This window comes from Triturus cristatus, chromosome 7 (assembly GCF_964204655.1).
Source record: "Triturus cristatus chromosome 7, aTriCri1.1, whole genome shotgun sequence".
Taxonomy (NCBI): Eukaryota; Metazoa; Chordata; class Amphibia; order Caudata; family Salamandridae; genus Triturus; species Triturus cristatus.
Genome location: NC_140590.1, coordinates 277,162,955 through 277,180,942, shown reverse-complemented (window position 1 = coordinate 277,180,942; position 17,988 = coordinate 277,162,955). Strand labels below are relative to the sequence as shown.

General features: G+C 46.4%; 1 protein-coding gene across 1 annotated transcript in view; it reads left to right on the top strand.

The window, feature by feature from the left end:
• The first annotated feature begins 5,578 nt into the window (after nt 1-5,578).
• Nucleotides 5,579-17,988, top strand: part of LOC146809407 (transient receptor potential cation channel subfamily M member 4-like) — a 388,425-nt gene continuing 376,015 nt past the window's right edge. Inside the window, exon 1 of the mRNA XM_085616252.1 lies at nt 5,579-5,751. Within this exon, the coding sequence (XP_085472378.1) occupies nt 5,725-5,751 (27 nt within the window). The 5' untranslated portion in view covers nt 5,579-5,724. The remainder of the gene's footprint in view (nt 5,752-17,988) is intronic.

Here is a 17,988-nt window from a genome sequence, read left to right as displayed (position 1 = left end):
AGTAGAGAAAATAGTTAGGGGTGGAAGAGAGGGCCGCCAAGCAACCGTCAAGGGCCTCAGTGCCCGCACAGGCACGCAGGTGCGTCGTCCAGGAGCTCGTCAGCTCAAAGCTCGAGGGAGCCATTTTTATATAAACAACCGCAATGGACCGCACTCCGCTAGCCCCTCCTCCGGGTCGCCCCAAGGGAAGCTGGTACATGAAGTTCTTGAGTGGTTCACCCCAGTGGGTGCAAGTAAGTACTTGTTGAACTGATGATCTCTGAAGGAGTTCTTGAGTGGTTCACCCCAGTGGGTGCAAGTAAGTACTTGTTGAACTGATGATCTCTAGACCCGATACATGTCCCGGGTTTTAAAATATCGCCCGAGACATGGCTCGGGTTTCGGGATAACTTCCCTCCTCAGTAGAGAAAATAGTTAGGGGTGGAAGAGAGGGCCGCCAAGCAACCGTCAAGGGCCTCAGTGCCCGCACAGGCACGCAGGTGCATCGTCCAGGAGCTCGTCAGCTCAAAGCTCGAGGGAGCCATTTTTATATAAACAACCGCAATGGACCGCACTCCGCTAGCCCCTCCTCCGGGTCGCCCCAAGGGAAGCTGGTACATGAAGTTCTTGAGTGGTTCACCCCAGTGGGTGCAAGTAAGTACTTGTTGAACTGATGATCTCTGAAGGAGTTCTTGAGTGGTTCACCCCAGTGGGTGCAAGTAAGTACTTGTTGAACTGATGATCTCTAGACCCGATACATGTCCCGGGTTTTAAAATATCGCCCGAGACATGGCTCGGGTTTCGGGATAACTTCCCTCCTCAGTAGAGAAAATAGTTAGGGGTGGAAGAGAGGGCCGCCAAGCAACCGTCAAGGGCCTCAGTGCCCGCACAGGCACGCAGGTGCGTCGTCCAGGAGCTCGTCAACTCAAAGCTCGAGGGAGCCATTTTTATATAAACAACCGCAATGGACCGCACTCCGCTAGCCCCTCCTCCGGGTCGCCCCAAGGGAAGCTGGTACATGAAGTTCTTGAGTGGTTCACCCCAGTGGGTGCAAGTAAGTACTTGTTGAACTGATGATCTCTGAAGGAGTTCTTGAGTGGTTCACCCCAGTGGGTGAAAGTAAGTACTTGTTGAACTGATGATCTCTAGACCCGATACATGTCCCGGGTTTTAAAATATCGCCCGAGACATGGTTCGGGTTTCGGGATAACTTCCCTCCTCAGTAGAGAAAATAGTTAGGGGTGGAAGAGAGGGCGGCCACGCAACCGTCAAGGGCCTCAGTGCCCGCACAGGCACGCAGGTGCGTCGTCCAGGAGCTCGTCAGCTCAAAGCTCGAGGGAGCCATTTTTATATAAACAACCGCAATGGACCGGACTCCGCTAGCCCCACCTCCGGGTCGCCCCAAGGGAAGCTGGTACATGAAGTTCTTGAGTGGTTCACCCCAGTGGGTGCAAGTGAGTACTTGTTGAACTGATGTCTCGGGCGATATTTTAAAACCCGGGACATGTATCGGGTCTAGAGATCATCAGTTCAACAAGTACTTACTTGCACCCACTGGGGTGAACCACTCAAGAACTCCATCAGAGATCATCAGTTCAACAAGTACTTGTTGAACTGATGTCTCGGGCGATATTTTAAAACCCGGGACATGTATCGGGTCTAGAGATCATCAGTTCAACAAGTACTTACTTGCACCCACTGGGGTGACCCACTCAAGAACTTCATGTACCAGCTTCCCTTGGGGCGACCCGGAGGAGGAGCTAGAGGAGTGCGGTCCATTGCGGTTGTTTATAAAAATGGCTCCCTCTGGCTTTGAGCTGACGAGCTCCTGGACGACGCACCTGCGTGCCTGTGCGGGCACTGAGGCCCTTGACGGTTGCTTGGCGGCCCTCTCTTCCACCCCTAACTATTTTCTCTACTGAGGAGGGAAGTTATCCCGAAACCCGAGCCATGTCTCGGGCTATATTTTAAAACCCGGGACATGTATCGGGTCTAGAGATCATCAGTTCAACAAGTACTTACTTGCACCCACTGGGGTGAACCACTCAAGAACTCCATCAGAGATCATCAGTTCAACAAGTACTTACTTGCACCCACTGGGGTGAACCACTCAAGAACTTCATGTACCAGCTTCCCTTGGGGCGACCCGGAGGAGGAGCTAGCGGAGTGCGGTCCATTGCGGTTGTTTAAAAAAATGGCTCCCTCGGGCTTTGAGCTGACGAGCTCCTGGACGACGCACCTGCGTGCCTGTGCGGGCACTGAGGCCCTTGACGGTTGCTTGGCGGCCCTCTCTTCCACCCCTAACTATTTTCTCTACTGACGAGGGAAGTTATCCCGAAATCCGAGCCATGTCTCGGGTGATATTTTAAAACCCGGGACATGTATCGGGTCTAGAGATCATCAGTTCAACAAGTACTTACTTGCACCCACTGGGGTGAACCACTCAAGAACTCCATCAGAGATCATCAGTTCAACAAGTACTTACTTGCACCCACTGGGGTGAACCACTCAAGAACTTCATGTACCAGCTTCCCTTGGGGCGACCCGGAGGAGGAGCTAGCAGAGTGCGGTCCATTGCGGTTGTTTATAAAAATGGCTCCCTCTTGCTTTGAGCTGACGAGCTCCTGGACGACGCACCTGCGTGCCTGTGCGGGCACTGAGGCCCTTGACGGTTGCTTGGCGGCCCTCTCTTCCACCCCTAACTATTTTCTCTACTGAGGAGGGAAGTTATCCCGAAACCCGAGCCATGTCTCGGGCGATATTTTAAAACCCGGGACATGTATCGGGTCTAGAGATCATCAGTTCAACAAGTACTTACTTGCACCCACTGGGGTGAACCACTCAAGAACTCCATCAGAGATCATCAGTTCAACAAGTACTTACTTGCACCCACTGGGGTGAACCACTCAAGAACTCCATCAGAGATCATCAGTTCAACAAGTACTTACTTGCACCCACTTGGGTGAACCACTCAAGAACTTCATGTTCCAGCTTCCCTTGGGGCGACCTGGAGGAGGAGCTAGCAGAGTGCGGTCCATTGCGGTTGTTTATAAAAATGGCTCCCTCTTGCTTTGAGCTGACGAGCTCCTGGACGACGCACCTGCGTGCCTGTGCGGGCACTGAGGCCCTTGACGGTTGCTTGGCGGCCCTCTCTTCCACCCCTAACTATTTTCTCTACTGAGGAGGGAAGTTATCCAGAAACCCGAGCCATGTCTCGGGCGATATTTTAAAACCCGGGACATGTATCGGGTCTAGAGATCATCAGTTCAACAAGTACTTACTTGCACCCACTGGGGTGAACCACTCAAGAACTTCATGTACCAGCTTCCCTTGTGGTGACCCAGAAGAGGAGCTAGCGGAGTGCGGTCAATTGCGGTTGTTTATAAAAATGGCTCCCTCTGGCTTTTTGCTGACGAGCTCCTGGACGACGCACCTGCGTGCCTGTGCGGACACTGAGCCCCTTGACGGTTGCTTGGCGGCCCTCTCTTCCACCCCTAACTATTTTCTCTACTGAGGAGAAAAGTTATCCCGAAACCCGAGCCATGTCTCGGGCGATATTTTAAAACCTGGGACATGTATCGGTTCTAGAGATCATCAGTTCAACAAGTACTTATTTGCAAACACTGGGGTGAACCACTCAAGAACTCCATCAGAGATCATCAGTTCAACAAGTACTTACTTGCACCCACTGGGGTGAACCACTCAAGAACTTCATGTACCAGCTTCCCTTGGGGCGACCCGGAGGAGGAGCTAGCGGAGTGCGGTCCATTGCGGTTGTTTATAACAATCCCTAATCCTGATTGGATAGTGCCTGCCATCTGCAAGATGGTGGGCACTGAAAGGTGGACTTTACTTCGCCTACCTCACCTAACGGGTAGGATTGGTAGATGTGGGCACACCTTCTGGGCAGCTCTAATTTTTCCCGCCTGTCTTCCTGCCGAAAAGGGGGTGAGACAGGAAGGGGGCCTGCTCCTGATGGCAGGAGAGACTGGGGGTCGCATTACAAAGACGGAAAGGCCTTTAAAGCTCCCCTGCTACAGATGTCTCTTCCTGGCCTGTGGGAGGTGTGAACACCTCTGCCCAGGAAAGGCTTTGTTTCTGGGCTCAGGGAGCGAGGACTCCCACTCTAAGGGTCCAGAAACATGTCTTGTGGTGGCAGGCTGGTGTTTACCAGTCAGGGAACCCACCAGAGGCTGTTTGTTTTTCAGGGGGCATCTCTAAGATGCCCTCTGAGTGCATTGTATAATAAATCCGACACTGGCTTCAGTATGGGTTTATCATGCTGAGAGGTTTGCTACCAAACTTCCCAGAATTCAGTAAAGCCATTATGGTGCTGTCGAGTTCGTAATGACAAACTCCCAGACCATATATTCTTTTATGGCTTTACTGCACTTCCAATGTCTAAGAATGGACTTAGACACTGTAGGGGTACAGTGCTCCTGCAACTATACCCTCACCAGTGGTATAGTGTACCCAGCTAGAGGGGTGTCTTACCTATACCATAGGCAGTGGGTTGCAGGCATGGCACACATACATGGCACACAGGTATGTGTGCCATGTCGACTCGACTTTTCTCTGCACCAAAACACGCAGCCTGTAATGACAGTGTGTGTGTGTTAAGGTACAGGTCTTCCAAGGGTGGCACAATATGTGCAGCAGCCCTTAGAGGCCTTACCTGGTCACAGTGCCCTTGATACCCATGGTACCTTTTATAAGGGACTTACATGTGGCCTGAGAGGTGCCAATTGTGAGTACCAATGTACAGTTTTGGGAAAGAACACAGGCCCTGGGAACCTGATCGGCAAGGACCCAAGGTACATCAATTCAAAGTGCATCAGAAATCTGGCAATAAGTGTCTGGGGGGAGAGGGGGTTTACTGCAACAGAAACCCAGCTTCCTACAGACTCGTTATAGTTCTTTCACAGTCTCATCATCTTAGAACTGAAACATGTTCAATATTCTATACAAGGAAGCCATAGTTGTTGCTTATTTATCTCATGCAACTAACAACCATTGACAAAGCCAATAGTTCATGCTTGTTGTAGATGTAATGTTACTTGGTGTATTATATATCTGGATGCAATGACAGAAACAGCAAAAGACCAGTTCAGCTACACACGCTGCTAAGCACAAATGTCTAGGTTACTCGTTTTTAAGCCACACCGTTACTGATTTTCACATAATTCATCATGATTACGCTACACTGAATTACTTCAGTTACATCCAGTACTATACTGATGTGCCTTCGTAAAGGGCTGTAGAATTCGTCTGTGTTATGTATAGAAAACTGAAAATAAATAGGCGATGCCACTAGACGAGGTAGAGGTACTCCTAATATTGACACTAATAGCACTTAGCTGTGAAACCCTGGACTGGTGGTTTCACACGGGCGTGTGAGCAGCAGACGCTCTTTGACCCGCCAAACTACCGTCTCAGGAGTAGCCTTGCCCCGCCCTCTCGGGGGCTGAATAGCCCGTTGGGAGGCGCCGGTGAGGTAACCTGAAGGCTGAAGCAGCCGCACACCTTGCCGAGCAGGTTCCCTGGGTGTGAGCGCCTACGTAGGAGGGGGTGTGGCCTCCTTGCACTCTGGTCTGGAGGTGGGCATTCCTCCGCTCTGTTAAAGGTACTCCACGGATTGAACCACTGTTCTGGGACTCCCTATCTGCCCCAGAGGACAGCGGACAGAGCGCATCTCTTCCGGCCTCGAGGGCCACTTCAAGGAGGTGTGGCGAAGAGTCAGAGGTCATGGCGAGCCCAGATGAGACAAACCAGGTGAGTCTTTCGGGAACAGAAGGTGACACTGAGCCCCCGGGTCCGCAGAGGTGTGCCTGTATGAAGGTGGGCAGCTGTTCACTTGGGGGGCATGTTCACCTTCGGAGCGTTTATCTGACTTCACCTGTAGTACCGCGTGAGTAGCGTCCCTGCTCCGAGGTTGGAGTTACTGGTTGGCCGTCGTTCTATTTGTACGGACTGTTGTGCAAATACCACCACCTCGGTGCGAACAGCGCACCGCGGTTGCAGTTTTCCTGCGGGGACATTTATTGATGTATCACACGCCCCCGGCGCATCCTCAACAGACTTGTAGTGTAAGAGGAGCGACAGGGCCGAGAATGAGGTGATGTGGCAGAGCTGGGGGGAACTTTGGTGCAAGTGTGGGAGTCCCAGGGTGTAAGTAGTGGTTTTTATTGGTAGAGCAGTGTCTGTGGGTTTGAAATGATGCTTCTCGCTCTGTGTAAGGTACAAACATACTTTCTTATAGTGGAGCACGAAATAAATGTGCCCAGGGCAATCCTTGAACCTCTGGACTTCTAGGAATCCCTGGAAGGTTCCATCCAGTACAACCCAACTCTTCCTGCTCCCCCCTCCCCCATCCAAAGACCCAATAACAGCTGAGATAACAATAGTACAGAAGCCTGGCCACATATCACTCATACTTTCCAAACTGCTTCTATCGCGCGTTTCTGGCCCACGCTTTCCGTGTTCTTGCTCGGTACCCGGTCTGAGGTATGGTGAGGTATGGTGCGCGCTGCCCGACCCCACTATTTTCATTCATTAATGCCAGATCAGTGGTCTGGAGGAGTGGGGGGATCGAAGGGGCACGACGCGCCCATGTATTTTTATTTTAGAAAAACAGTTTCCCTACTGTTTGTAAAATGAAACCCCTCCCGGGACGGTTAATTACGAGAGCGGAAATGCTTCAGTAGAAGTGTAATTACGGCAGGGAGTCAGTCTCCTGTGCTGTGAAACCGAGGGAGGGGCAGACAGCTAAACAAGCCTTCCTGCCAGGGTGCCTGCTTCCCTGACAGAAATGTAAATGCGCACATCTGGTCAATCTGCAAATGTTGGTGCTTGGTAGCCAGAATTGACTTTAATTGATGGAATCATGTGAAGCTTTCTGATGACAGATTTATTCTTTTTGAGGGGTGTTGTAAGGGAGCTACCAGCTAAGATGGGAAGTGTGTGCTTTTAAAAGACCGTTATAAAAAATAAAAAATAAACAATGCACTACATATAGCCTGCAAAAAATCTACATTCTGCAAACACTTTTTTATGTTAAACCTTGTTGTGTATTTTGTAGCAGCCTATCTAATACTGTGTATAATGCAAGTTTAATATAATGACTTACATATTCACTGTGCTTTCTGACACACACTGGACCTCGTAGCGCTAAACATACACAAGTCCCTATTCTCCACTGTACCAACCAGGATTCAGTTTTCTGACTCTCTGGTGCAGTGCATTAACCAATAGCGGCTTCATAATGGACGACAGTGCGTTTCCTAATGATTAACATAACTTGTAATTATTTTTCATTTAAGCTGTGCGCTATTTTATATGTAGCTATCTGAAGGTGAAAGACCTAAAAAAAAGTTACATAGTAATTTTTTAGCCACACCCCTATCCTTGCTCACAGCGTCACAGTTCTCATACTTTTTTTTCCCAATGCACTTCGACCACTGGTGCAGATGGTCTTTCTTCACTCTGTTGAAAGAAGTGATGAACCGCCGTGCCTGGGATGATACAAAGATGTCCTTATACCCAGGACAACTGAAGTGATGGAGCAGTATCACTTCACTATTTTGTCATGTTAATATATGTCACACTGCCAGAGCAAATGTTTTGCCTAAATACAGCAATTGCTTATGAAAAGGTGACCAGCTAAACTTTGCAAATCGCTCTGCAGTGCGTGGCAACATGTGGTAGTGTTATTAGTAACTTTTTATGTGTTTGAGCAGGAAACATTATTTGTCTAAATCCGCAGATGATGAATCGTGTAGCAAGTGCAGCACATCTGTATTCGTGTGGAAAATGCCACAGCTGCTGAATCGCAGAACCAGTGGCATTGCTTACAAACCTCAAGCTGCTCATATCATGCGGCCATAGCCATTTGCCCATATCAGTCACAAGCTCTTTGAGAATTCATTAACAATTAAAAACCTCCCTCATCATCTCGTTAGCGCTAATATTATTCACAAATCTTAAAAGGCCACTTTGAATGATGTCCCACAATACCTATAACATGATTCGGCACCTCACCCAGCACACTATAGGGACCAATCATCGCAGACACCCGCGTGATGCAGGGTTGATTGGCAGCCCCACATATTTGACAGAACTAGGATAAGTCACTTGAGATTTGTTGCTAACTACACATATCAAGCTAAAAAGTTCCTCCTCTTCATCTAGTGCTAGTCACCAGAAGTCATCACGTCTGTCGCTTTGTCACATTTATGCAGGTGTGCCTTTATTGGACAGCCGTAGACTATGTACAGTTCCTCTATGCTCTATCCATGGTTGATTCATCCGGCCACATGAACATGAGCTCTTTTCTTCCTCATCCAAATTCCCTCGTCTAGGCCACTCTTCCTGAATCAAAACCCCCTCCATCAAAACTGCATCTTGCAACCATTCTTCCTCCTCAAGCTCCCAAAGAACACTGTATCCACTCGATGAACTCCAATATGATCTTCCTTTTCCCACTCCTCAAAGGTATCAATATCTTCCGAATCTCTCTCGCCAAACTCCAGCGCCAAATTAGATAGGAAATCTGCTTTCACATGCCTAACCCTCTATCCTGTAACCACACTCCTGCAGTTTGTACTGCCGCTTTGCTATCCTGGATGTCCTATGCACTGCCACCTTGGCGCCAAACAGTTCAACCAAGGGTTCACGGTCACTTCAAAGTCTGAACGCACAGACCCACAAGTGAGCCCTGAAATAATGCACATCCCGCCAGCATAATTAACAGCTCTTCCCTCTCAGTGACGCAATAAGTAGCTTTTGCACTCCTCCGTGCCTTAGATGTGAACGCCTCAACCTACTCTCGATTTCCCCTCTTCCCCCTGCCACCCAAAAAAACAAAAAACCTAGAATGCCCAGACCACAACCACTGGCATCTGCCACTACAGTACTCCTGTCATACAAGTTCAATGTTTTCAGTGGTTCAGCCTTGCAAGTTCCTCTTTCATTTGCATAAAGGCTATCTTGCACTAATTGGTTCACACCAACAGCAGATTCTTTTTCAGTAATCCAGGAACTGTACTGTTTTTAAGAACAATGTGAGACAAAATGTGTGTATTACTTTTCAGACCAGAGCAGTGACATGGCATGATCTTTACTCTGGATTCCGAGTGCATGTCTTATTGCTTTTGTTACACATTCTTTGCTTGAGACATGTCGTCTCAAGTAGTGAACATTTCCCAAAGCTATCTTGCATTTCTGCTTCTTGAGTGTCATACCACATTTCTTCAAAAATTCCACACCTGCGGCAGCCCCTGTCATATTTGTGCTTATTAGCCGGAAATGCAAAAACATTGTATGGTCATCTATAAAGCTGTGGATGGTGATGTCATATCAAAAGGCACCCTTTTAAATCTGTACATCCCCGAGGGGGGCTACAAAAGAAGCAAGATGTCCACACCTTAGGGAGTTCTATGTGATGATTCCTCAGCTCTCTCACTTTTGCAGAAGAGTTTTACTCTCAGTATACTACAGCACATTCAGTACTTCATAGTAATTTAACTGCTTGCTATAAATTGGGATTGGGACCTCAGTTGACATTTTTTCCTGCACTATCTTACAGTCTGAACTCTAATTAGCTCATCAATAAACTTATGGTAATTGCACATTGCTGCTTGAGATGGTTGCACAGCGTTCTATGCATCTTCAGATCCTCTTGGCATTTTACTCTTATTAAAATGCAACTCTCTTGCACTACCTTTTTTTTTTTTGTTTTGTGTTTTTGGGTCAAATCTAGATTAAAAATCTTGAGAGCCAAAGCTTACTATTAATTACATTCACTTCTCGAGTTCCAATATATACTAATTCTTCGGGTGCACTTTTAAGACTAATTCTCCTTTATGGAACTTTTTCTGACCGCTTTGGCAAAAGTAACCATTTTGTGTATTGATAGGCTCACCAGTAACTGACCCGCCCTAGCGACTCCTTTATTCCCATAGACTTGTCATGTTATGCTTAGTGAAATTATTTGTAACAGCACACATTTTACACTAAATCCTCCAGTTTTAACTGTGAATCAAATCCCCTTCACACACCTCCTGCATAATTTAGATGGTTAAGAGTTTCCTGGAGGATTATAAAGAAGGCATCATTCTCCACAAAAAACCTATAGAGCTCAGCCCCTTCATTGAATCAGACATCCAAGCAATCCAGGGTGAGTTCTTGAGTACTGACTAAAGTCCACTTTTGTCCAGTTGAGTACTAGAGTCAATCCTCCACACCCTGTTGAGGGCTTCTTCTCTAATCCCTTTCCTGTGTCTTCCGAGATGCCTGCACAGTTCGGATAAGTGAGTAGCCCCTGCTTACCTGTCCTCCATCTCCTCCTTGAGTTGTGGAAACACAGGTAACTCTATCTACTATGGACAGGATACAAGAAAAGTACTGTTCCAGGGGGTTGTTCTCTTATCCCCTGGGGCTTTCTCTCCCAAACATGATTTCTAACTCTCCATCATATCCACATTCCCCTCACGACCACCCTTTACCTTCAACTTCTACCTACTGTATGTTTCTGTCCATCCTTTCCTGTCTGACTCCTTCCTTCCCTGGCGAGCAGACTCCCAACTACCCGAATACGTGTGTTCCGTTTGATTAGTTGCTCACTTTATGTACCAGTCTACTCCATCTGCAAGGTGCGTCCCTCATTCCCTCTAACTTGCCCACTCTTTTCTCTCCCATGATCTGTCTTTTACATTCATATTCTGTGCCTAAAGATAACCCTAGGGCGACTTGAAAGAGCATATAATAAACACACACGACATAACAGTAGGCCTGGAGCAGCTGTTACAATAGTTTATTAGTTAATTAAAACCATAAACATATAGTTTATTAGTTAATTAAAACCATAAACATGTACAGTGTGTATCTAACATATTTACAAGATTAAAAAAGCGATGTAAAAACATTACATTTCCAGTTATAAAATAATGCGGTTATAAGCCAGCAATACATTTCATGATAAAAACCACATTCTCCCTAAAAACGGCTAGAGAGGCCTGCATAGGTATTACCCATAAAATGTGTGGCATTTGGCCGTAGTCCTCCAGTAATGTAACCCCCAAGACCATAATCTGGCTGTGGGTCATTTGGCACGCCCATCCATGGCCTATTCGAAGCAAGGTGACCACTATACATAAAGTATTGGGTGCATTTGTACAACAACCCCAACAAGGCAGGGTAGTGGATACACAATACCGTAGGAGCCCACGAGACCTTAGTATGCGGCGGGAGGGTTGGGGGGGTGGGGGGTAGGGAATTTGTAGTAATCAGTCTGCAGACGGTTTAGTTGAAGCAGAGAGATTTAATGTCAACCTGTCTCCACAGCTTCCAGGAACCAACTGGTCAGCCTGGACATTCAAATTATAACACTCCATCACCATGGCACTGACATCACAGTGACCATGGAGTAGCTCATGCCAGTAATACAATTATCAATGTACATATAGGAGACTACTACAGAATTGCCATGCCCCTAGCAACCCACCATAGACCTAGTACACCTTCTTTTAAAAAAAAAAATATGAGGGCATCTTGGACCCGTTCACCTTATAGATTTGCACAGGAGTGCTAAGCACAAGTGTACGAGAATGTGTGACAAAAATAGTAGTAAAAGTACTGCTAAGTTATTTGTGAATAAGGTTTAACACTGTCAGTATGTGTGAATATGTGTGCCAAGGCCTCTTATATAGATTGCTTCCACCTCGCACGTAAATACAAGTGTGTTAGGAATTTGCCCTTTTTGGCTAAAGCCCCTAAACCTTTTGCTTTCCCCCTAGACCTTTTTTCTGACATGGTGTTGCCAACTTAGATGCTTTGGACACTTTGCCACTGCTAAACCGTGTCAAAGTTTAAGTGCTCCCTGTATAAAGTGTAATGGTAATTGGTTGTCCATGATTGGTATGTTTGCCTTACTAGTAAACTCCACTGTGTGCCAGGGCTGGTAATGCAAATGCTACTATTGGGCCTGCAGAACTATTTGTGCCACCCACACAAGTAGCCTTAAAAAGGGGAACTCTGGCCTGCACGCAGTTTGTTAAACTGCCATGTTGTTCTGACAAGTGCCCTCACTTGCCAGACCTTACCCTTCCCTTTCTATGCACCTCAGACAAACCTATGGTAGGTCTAGGGTACCCCCTGGACAGGGTGCAGCGCATGTGAAAGGTAGGACATGTACTAAGGTGTGTGCCATGTCCTGACAGTGAAATAATCTCCATTTCGTTTTTCACTGTTGATAGGCCATCTTGCCCATAGGACAGAATAGGGAGGCTGTGTAATATGTTTTCCAGCCTATCTTCCCAAAGGTTTAACTTTAAGATGGAAAGGTGAAGTTTAGTATGCCTGAACTCACAATGTAATAACTCATCTTTTTGTGAAGGTGGTTTTTGCATTGTGTTTAGAAGCCACTCTTTTAGAAGTGGCTGAGTTTTTGTGCTCTAACATTTCTGTGCCTCTCTGCCTGGCTGTGGATTGACTGTCTGGATTTGAAAGCGATAGGATCTGGGGAATGTCTTGACCCAGGGGAGAAGGTGAGACAGCAACAGGCTGACATGCATCTGGAGTGTAGGGTGAGGAGAAGCCCCTAGAGGTGAAGAGGCCTGGGTTGCTGCAATAAAACAATTGTCCCATCTCCTGCTGAGTGACTGAGAATCCAGACCCCAACTAATCAAAGGAAGAAAGGTGTCACTGGCAGGGAGGCACCCAGAACGGGTTTGAACAGGGGTCAGTGCCCCCTGAACACAAAGGCTTCAAATCCATTGAGGGGTATAACTATGAGAGATGAAGCCCCTGAATTTTGGAGAATGGCTTGATCAAGTGTGAAGAAATCTGGAGCCACTTCGTGGTCAAGAGGACCTTTGCCAAGGAAGAAACAACTGAAGAGACTGAAGGATAGGATTGACCCTTGCTGTGTGTTCTGGGGCTGGCCTGCAGGTTGCTGTTTTAACCAAGGAAAGGCTAAAGGGACTCTGCTGTGGCACCCTGCTTAAAAGGACTTTGCTGTGTCATGAAGTAACTTATCCTCAAGGGCCCGAGGTGAGCTGGCTCCCTGTTGCGGAAACTCGGGAACACAAAAGTTTCCATGAGTCTCGGCGGCGCTGTATGTGCATGCCCTGTGATCGTGGGCACCTGGAGTCCAAGCAAGGATCAGCAACTCTGTGTGCTTTGTGCAGCCTGAACCCCTTTGTGAGGATTGTTCAGTGATCGTGTGCACCTGAATCCAAGTGAGTCTCATCAACGCTGTGTGCGGGTGCGTTGTGCATCGTGAGTCTTTCGTGAGGATTTGCCTGGTTATCGTGTGCACTGAATTTAAAGTGAGTCTTAGCGACGCTGTGCGCGTGATCTTCGTGCAGCCTGAGACCTGTGTGTGGAGTGCCCAGTGATCGTGCACCCGAAGGTTAAGAAAGACTCAGCAATGTTGTGTGCGTGTGCGCTGTTGCAGCCTGAGATCTTCGTAACTGTAGCGGACCGGCAGTCCCAGAGGAGCTGAGTTGCTGGCCAGAGCCCACCGTTGCCAATTCGCAAAGGTGCATTGGAGGTCCAGCCGCTAGACAAGGAGAGGAGAGTGAGTTCGCGCCCCCCAGGTAACGTGTGTCGACTCTTGGGGACGGGTGTGGGCTCGGAGGGAGGCGCTCTCGGCCTTTTTCTCGTGTTGGCAGCGCAAGCCTCTGCTTCGGCTCGTATCGCGGCCCGTATTGCCAAGGTAGTGGTAGTGCAGGGGCTGGAGTGCGGAGCTGCACTTTTTGATTACATCGTACCCTTGTTGGGGGCAACTGTTGAGAGGTTAACTGCAAGTCAGAAGGAGAGGAGGAGAGACCGCCTAAGGCACAGTGATCGGTGCCTGAGTGTATTACGCATTATTCAATTTCTGCATAACGGAGTACCTGACTGTCGTATTACACATTGCATCATTTCTGCATAACGGAGTACCTAATTAGAGTATTACGCATTGCATTATTCCTGCATAACAAACTACCTGATTAGTGTATGATGCATGGCATTTTATCTGCATAACGAACTACCTGATTGTCGTATGACGCATTGCATTGTTTCTGCATAAAGACATAGCTGGTGGTTGTATTACGCATTGCATTATTTTACCTTGAAAAGTGCCTTATTGTTGCGTTGCGTATTGCATTCTTTTTACATTGCAAAAGGGCCTGATTCTAGCATTACGAACTGTATAACATATAAGGATTACAGGAGAATGTTTAGAAGTGTTCATTAATACCGCCAGAACTTACAAGGGCTGGCTGGCCTGACAACCGGCCAGGAGAAATGGTACACAACCTCGTGTTGGATTTATATTGTGTGGTCTTATCGTATATCTTTTTATATAACGTTTATACTTTTATTTTTATTTTTTTTTATTTTATAAAACTTGTGTGGAGTCTATTTGTGGTGTCATCATTGGGTTGTTGTGAGCGTGGTTGCAAATACTTTACATATTTGTCTTGAAGATAAACCTGGCTACTCGTGCCAGGCTACCGAGGGGGTGAGCGGGGCTATCTAAGAAGGTGACCGTGGATGTGAAACTGGTTTCCACGTTGTAAAGGAGGCCTTTGTAACTGTAGAGCGGCATTGAGGAGACTTTTAAAAAAAAATTTTTTATCTATAACTGCTTCATAAAACTCTTTTGTCAGTCTGTATGGGAGAGCTGAAGAGTCCAGTTACGCGTGCATAGAATCACTGAAATCTTGGTGTTTGTAAAGAAGAACCTCATGAACAAAATGTGTAAGACCTTTCTTGTATACACAGCGGAATGGCAGAGTAAACTAATTTTCAATCGCACATTACCACTAGCAACTACATACATCCAAAAAGCAAGAAAACTCCCCCAAAACATTTAGAATTTCTTGCACCAGTCCCCAACAGCCATGTCACCTCTCAGAGGACCTGTGGGACATCATGATTAGATTTGATTTTTGACAAAAGAGTTATGCTGTTCCTCTGAATTGAGTCAAAAACGGGGAATATAAACCAACCTGACCAGAGTGGTTCAACGTTGGGAATCCATTTTTATTGGATTATAATGCCCTCGCACACCCTGTCTGGTGTCATGCTTCATCATCGGGCTGCTCCTCATCGAGTCGGCGGTGCAATGCCCGACGGGCTCCCTATAGCGGAGATCTTTTTCCAACAGCCGTTTGGTGAAGTGGGGGTGAGGGGCCTGGTGTGTGTAGATGTATGTGTCTTTCAAGTGAATCTAAAATAGGGTTAGGAGTACCTGTGACAAAAATTTTAATAGAGGGGTTTCTACCCTAAGTAAAAATAAAAAATCTATATAAGGTGCTAGGCTGAGGTTATGTCTCAGTTTATGGCGCTCTTATAGGTAGTAGGTCAACATGTTTCTCACTATATGAATAGTCTGTGAGCGATTTGTCAGGACCAAACAAGGGGGTGTACTATCTACAACTAAAACTCAAATGGTGTTGTGGCTGCACACTCGCATCAACCATACGACTAACTAGTCAAATACCTTGTAGTACTGGAACTACCCAGAACTGTGGACTAACCAGGCTTCACAGTGCCCGGTAGGTTTTAAACACGAGGGGTTCCTCGTGTATTTGTGCCAGTAACATGTAGCCTTCACACCTACCCACTCCTACCTGGCCCGGGTGGTCCATATATATATTTGGCGAACCCTCCAAGCTTCCTCCAACGTAGTTTATCGTGACCATGGTCATCAAGCAGGGGGCACTCTGGATTGGAGTAACCAGACACTTTACAAAACCCGAACACAGAGTTCTTCAAACTGTGGGGCGCGCCCCCCTGGGGGGGCGTTGATGGGTTCACAGTGGGCCGCTAATGCCTCTGAAAGTACATGTAAATGAAGATGGCCTGGAAGTGCAGCGATCTTTATTTGCTGCATTTCCAGGCCGTCTTCATTTACACCCAGGCCTTGAAGTGAAAGTGACAACTGTTAGCAGAGTGCGATGGGGTCGGGGGTCAGTGAGTGTGCTGGCAGGATCAAAGATGTTTCTAAAAAATGAAAAAAAGGCAAGTGTTTTGTGTTATCACAGTCTTTTAAGTGTGTATAAAATAATGCAATAACAGAAGAATTGAAAAATAAATGCAAGTTAAACTAACTGGTGATAAATGCACTCTTTTAGGTTATGAAACCTCAGTTTGCAACTAACATCACTGTAGATGTGTGTGTGTGTGTGTGTGTGTGTGTGTGTATGTGTTTTAGCATTTTGAGCATAGTTATGGATTTCCTGCATGTGCCATATAATCCATCATCTGCTGCATGATTTCAGATTTAAAAAAAACCTCATTTTGAGCTCAAACGGCAGCAGCAAGACGTTACCTTGCAGTGGAAAGCCCTTTCTAAAGGTTGACTGGTCACCTTTCTGTTGCTTATTGCTATATGTGAGTGTTAAAGTGGTACGAATGAGGGGGAAATATATGCCAGGACACTGTTAACAAGTTGAAAAATGGCAAAATAATGCAATAATGCTATCACAAAATAGGCAAGATTATGCAGCATTATTCGCCTCTGCTTGTTGCATAATTTGGCCTTCTCCTGCCACATAATTCCAGTGGCCCTGTTTATAGTGCTATGAGGTCCCAGCCTGTAGCAGAAAGCACTCTGAATATGTAAGTCAATAATTTAAAATAGTATTTAAATAGTCTAAACAAGGCTGCTGCTGCAGCAAAATGATGCAGTGATTGAGGTAAAACAAGTTCTTACATAATATACTTTTTAGTAATAAGTAATAACACTGTATCTAATGCAGACATTTTTGTAAGTGCCTCCACAATTCCAAATCTCAGCTTACGCCCCTACATTACATCTCAAAAAGAATAAATCTTTGCCGCCATGAAGCTTTAAGCAGAGCTGCTGGAATAATTCAGTAGGAGAGGACCACATTATGCTGCAGGTGGACTAAATAATGCAACAAAAAAAGGTTAATTATGTGGCACATTTTGTGGTTAGCATTACTTCATTATTTTGTTATTTTAACTCATGGTAACGCTGTCGAGGGAAATATTTCATCTCACCCAAATACAGCCGTAAGCAACTACAAGATTGCCAGTCAATCTTTGCAAAGGGCCTTCCATTGCTCCGAACACTTTGCCTCATTTTAAGTAACTTTTGTTCCGTTTAAGCTAAAATCAAGTTTTTTGTTGTTGGAATCTGCAGATTATGGATAATGTAGCAAATGCGGTAAACTCATAATTATGTGCAAAAATGATCCTGCTGCAGAAACTCATAATTCCAGTGGCCCTGGCTTTAAGTGACTCAATCAATTAATGGCTGGTTTCTTTTTCAACTTTCTGCACTACCACCACACCCTTCACTTCAGGCAGAGGCACCTCAAAGTCAATATTAACCATTCTGGAGCAGTTTTTTGTGTGAAAGCTGTGCCCATGGGGTGGCGGGTAGAAGGCCAGCAGGGTTGCATTCAGATGCAGAGCCCTAATCCTCTCCACTACTGGAGCCTCACAGTAATAGTCTAGGAGACAGAGGAAAGGATTGAGATTCATTGATATTGTCAAAGAGAAGGCCCAGAATGTGGAGCACTGTACGGGGACTCATTTTTAGGTTTACAAATGGCCAGAGGTAGCTTCTTCAGAGAGATACCCCAAAGAAGGGGACAATATAAGTGGCCTCTTTTTTAATTTCTTTTTAAAAAAGTTATTCATTAGTGAAGCTGGTACTGCTGCCAGGTGTGTAAGTGGCCACTGCTGGTTATCATTAGGGAAGCAGATGAAGCAGGACTGGGGCTCAGGGGTTTGAGGGGCCCACTGTATCACAATTATGACAGTTTACCTTTAAAAAGGGGCATGGCAGAATATTTTTCTTTCTAGCATTAGGGCCGAGGTGATGATCCGCCAAGGTGGGGAAGAGGTAAAAGATGCAAAGGAGATAGCCTGCTACTCAGGACTGCAGTTATGAGAATTGCAATTTTTATAGAACAAGGGAACCCAGGAAGGTAGTTGAGGACCTTGGGTAATCGTATAATACAAGCAACAATGATCCTCAAAGGAATA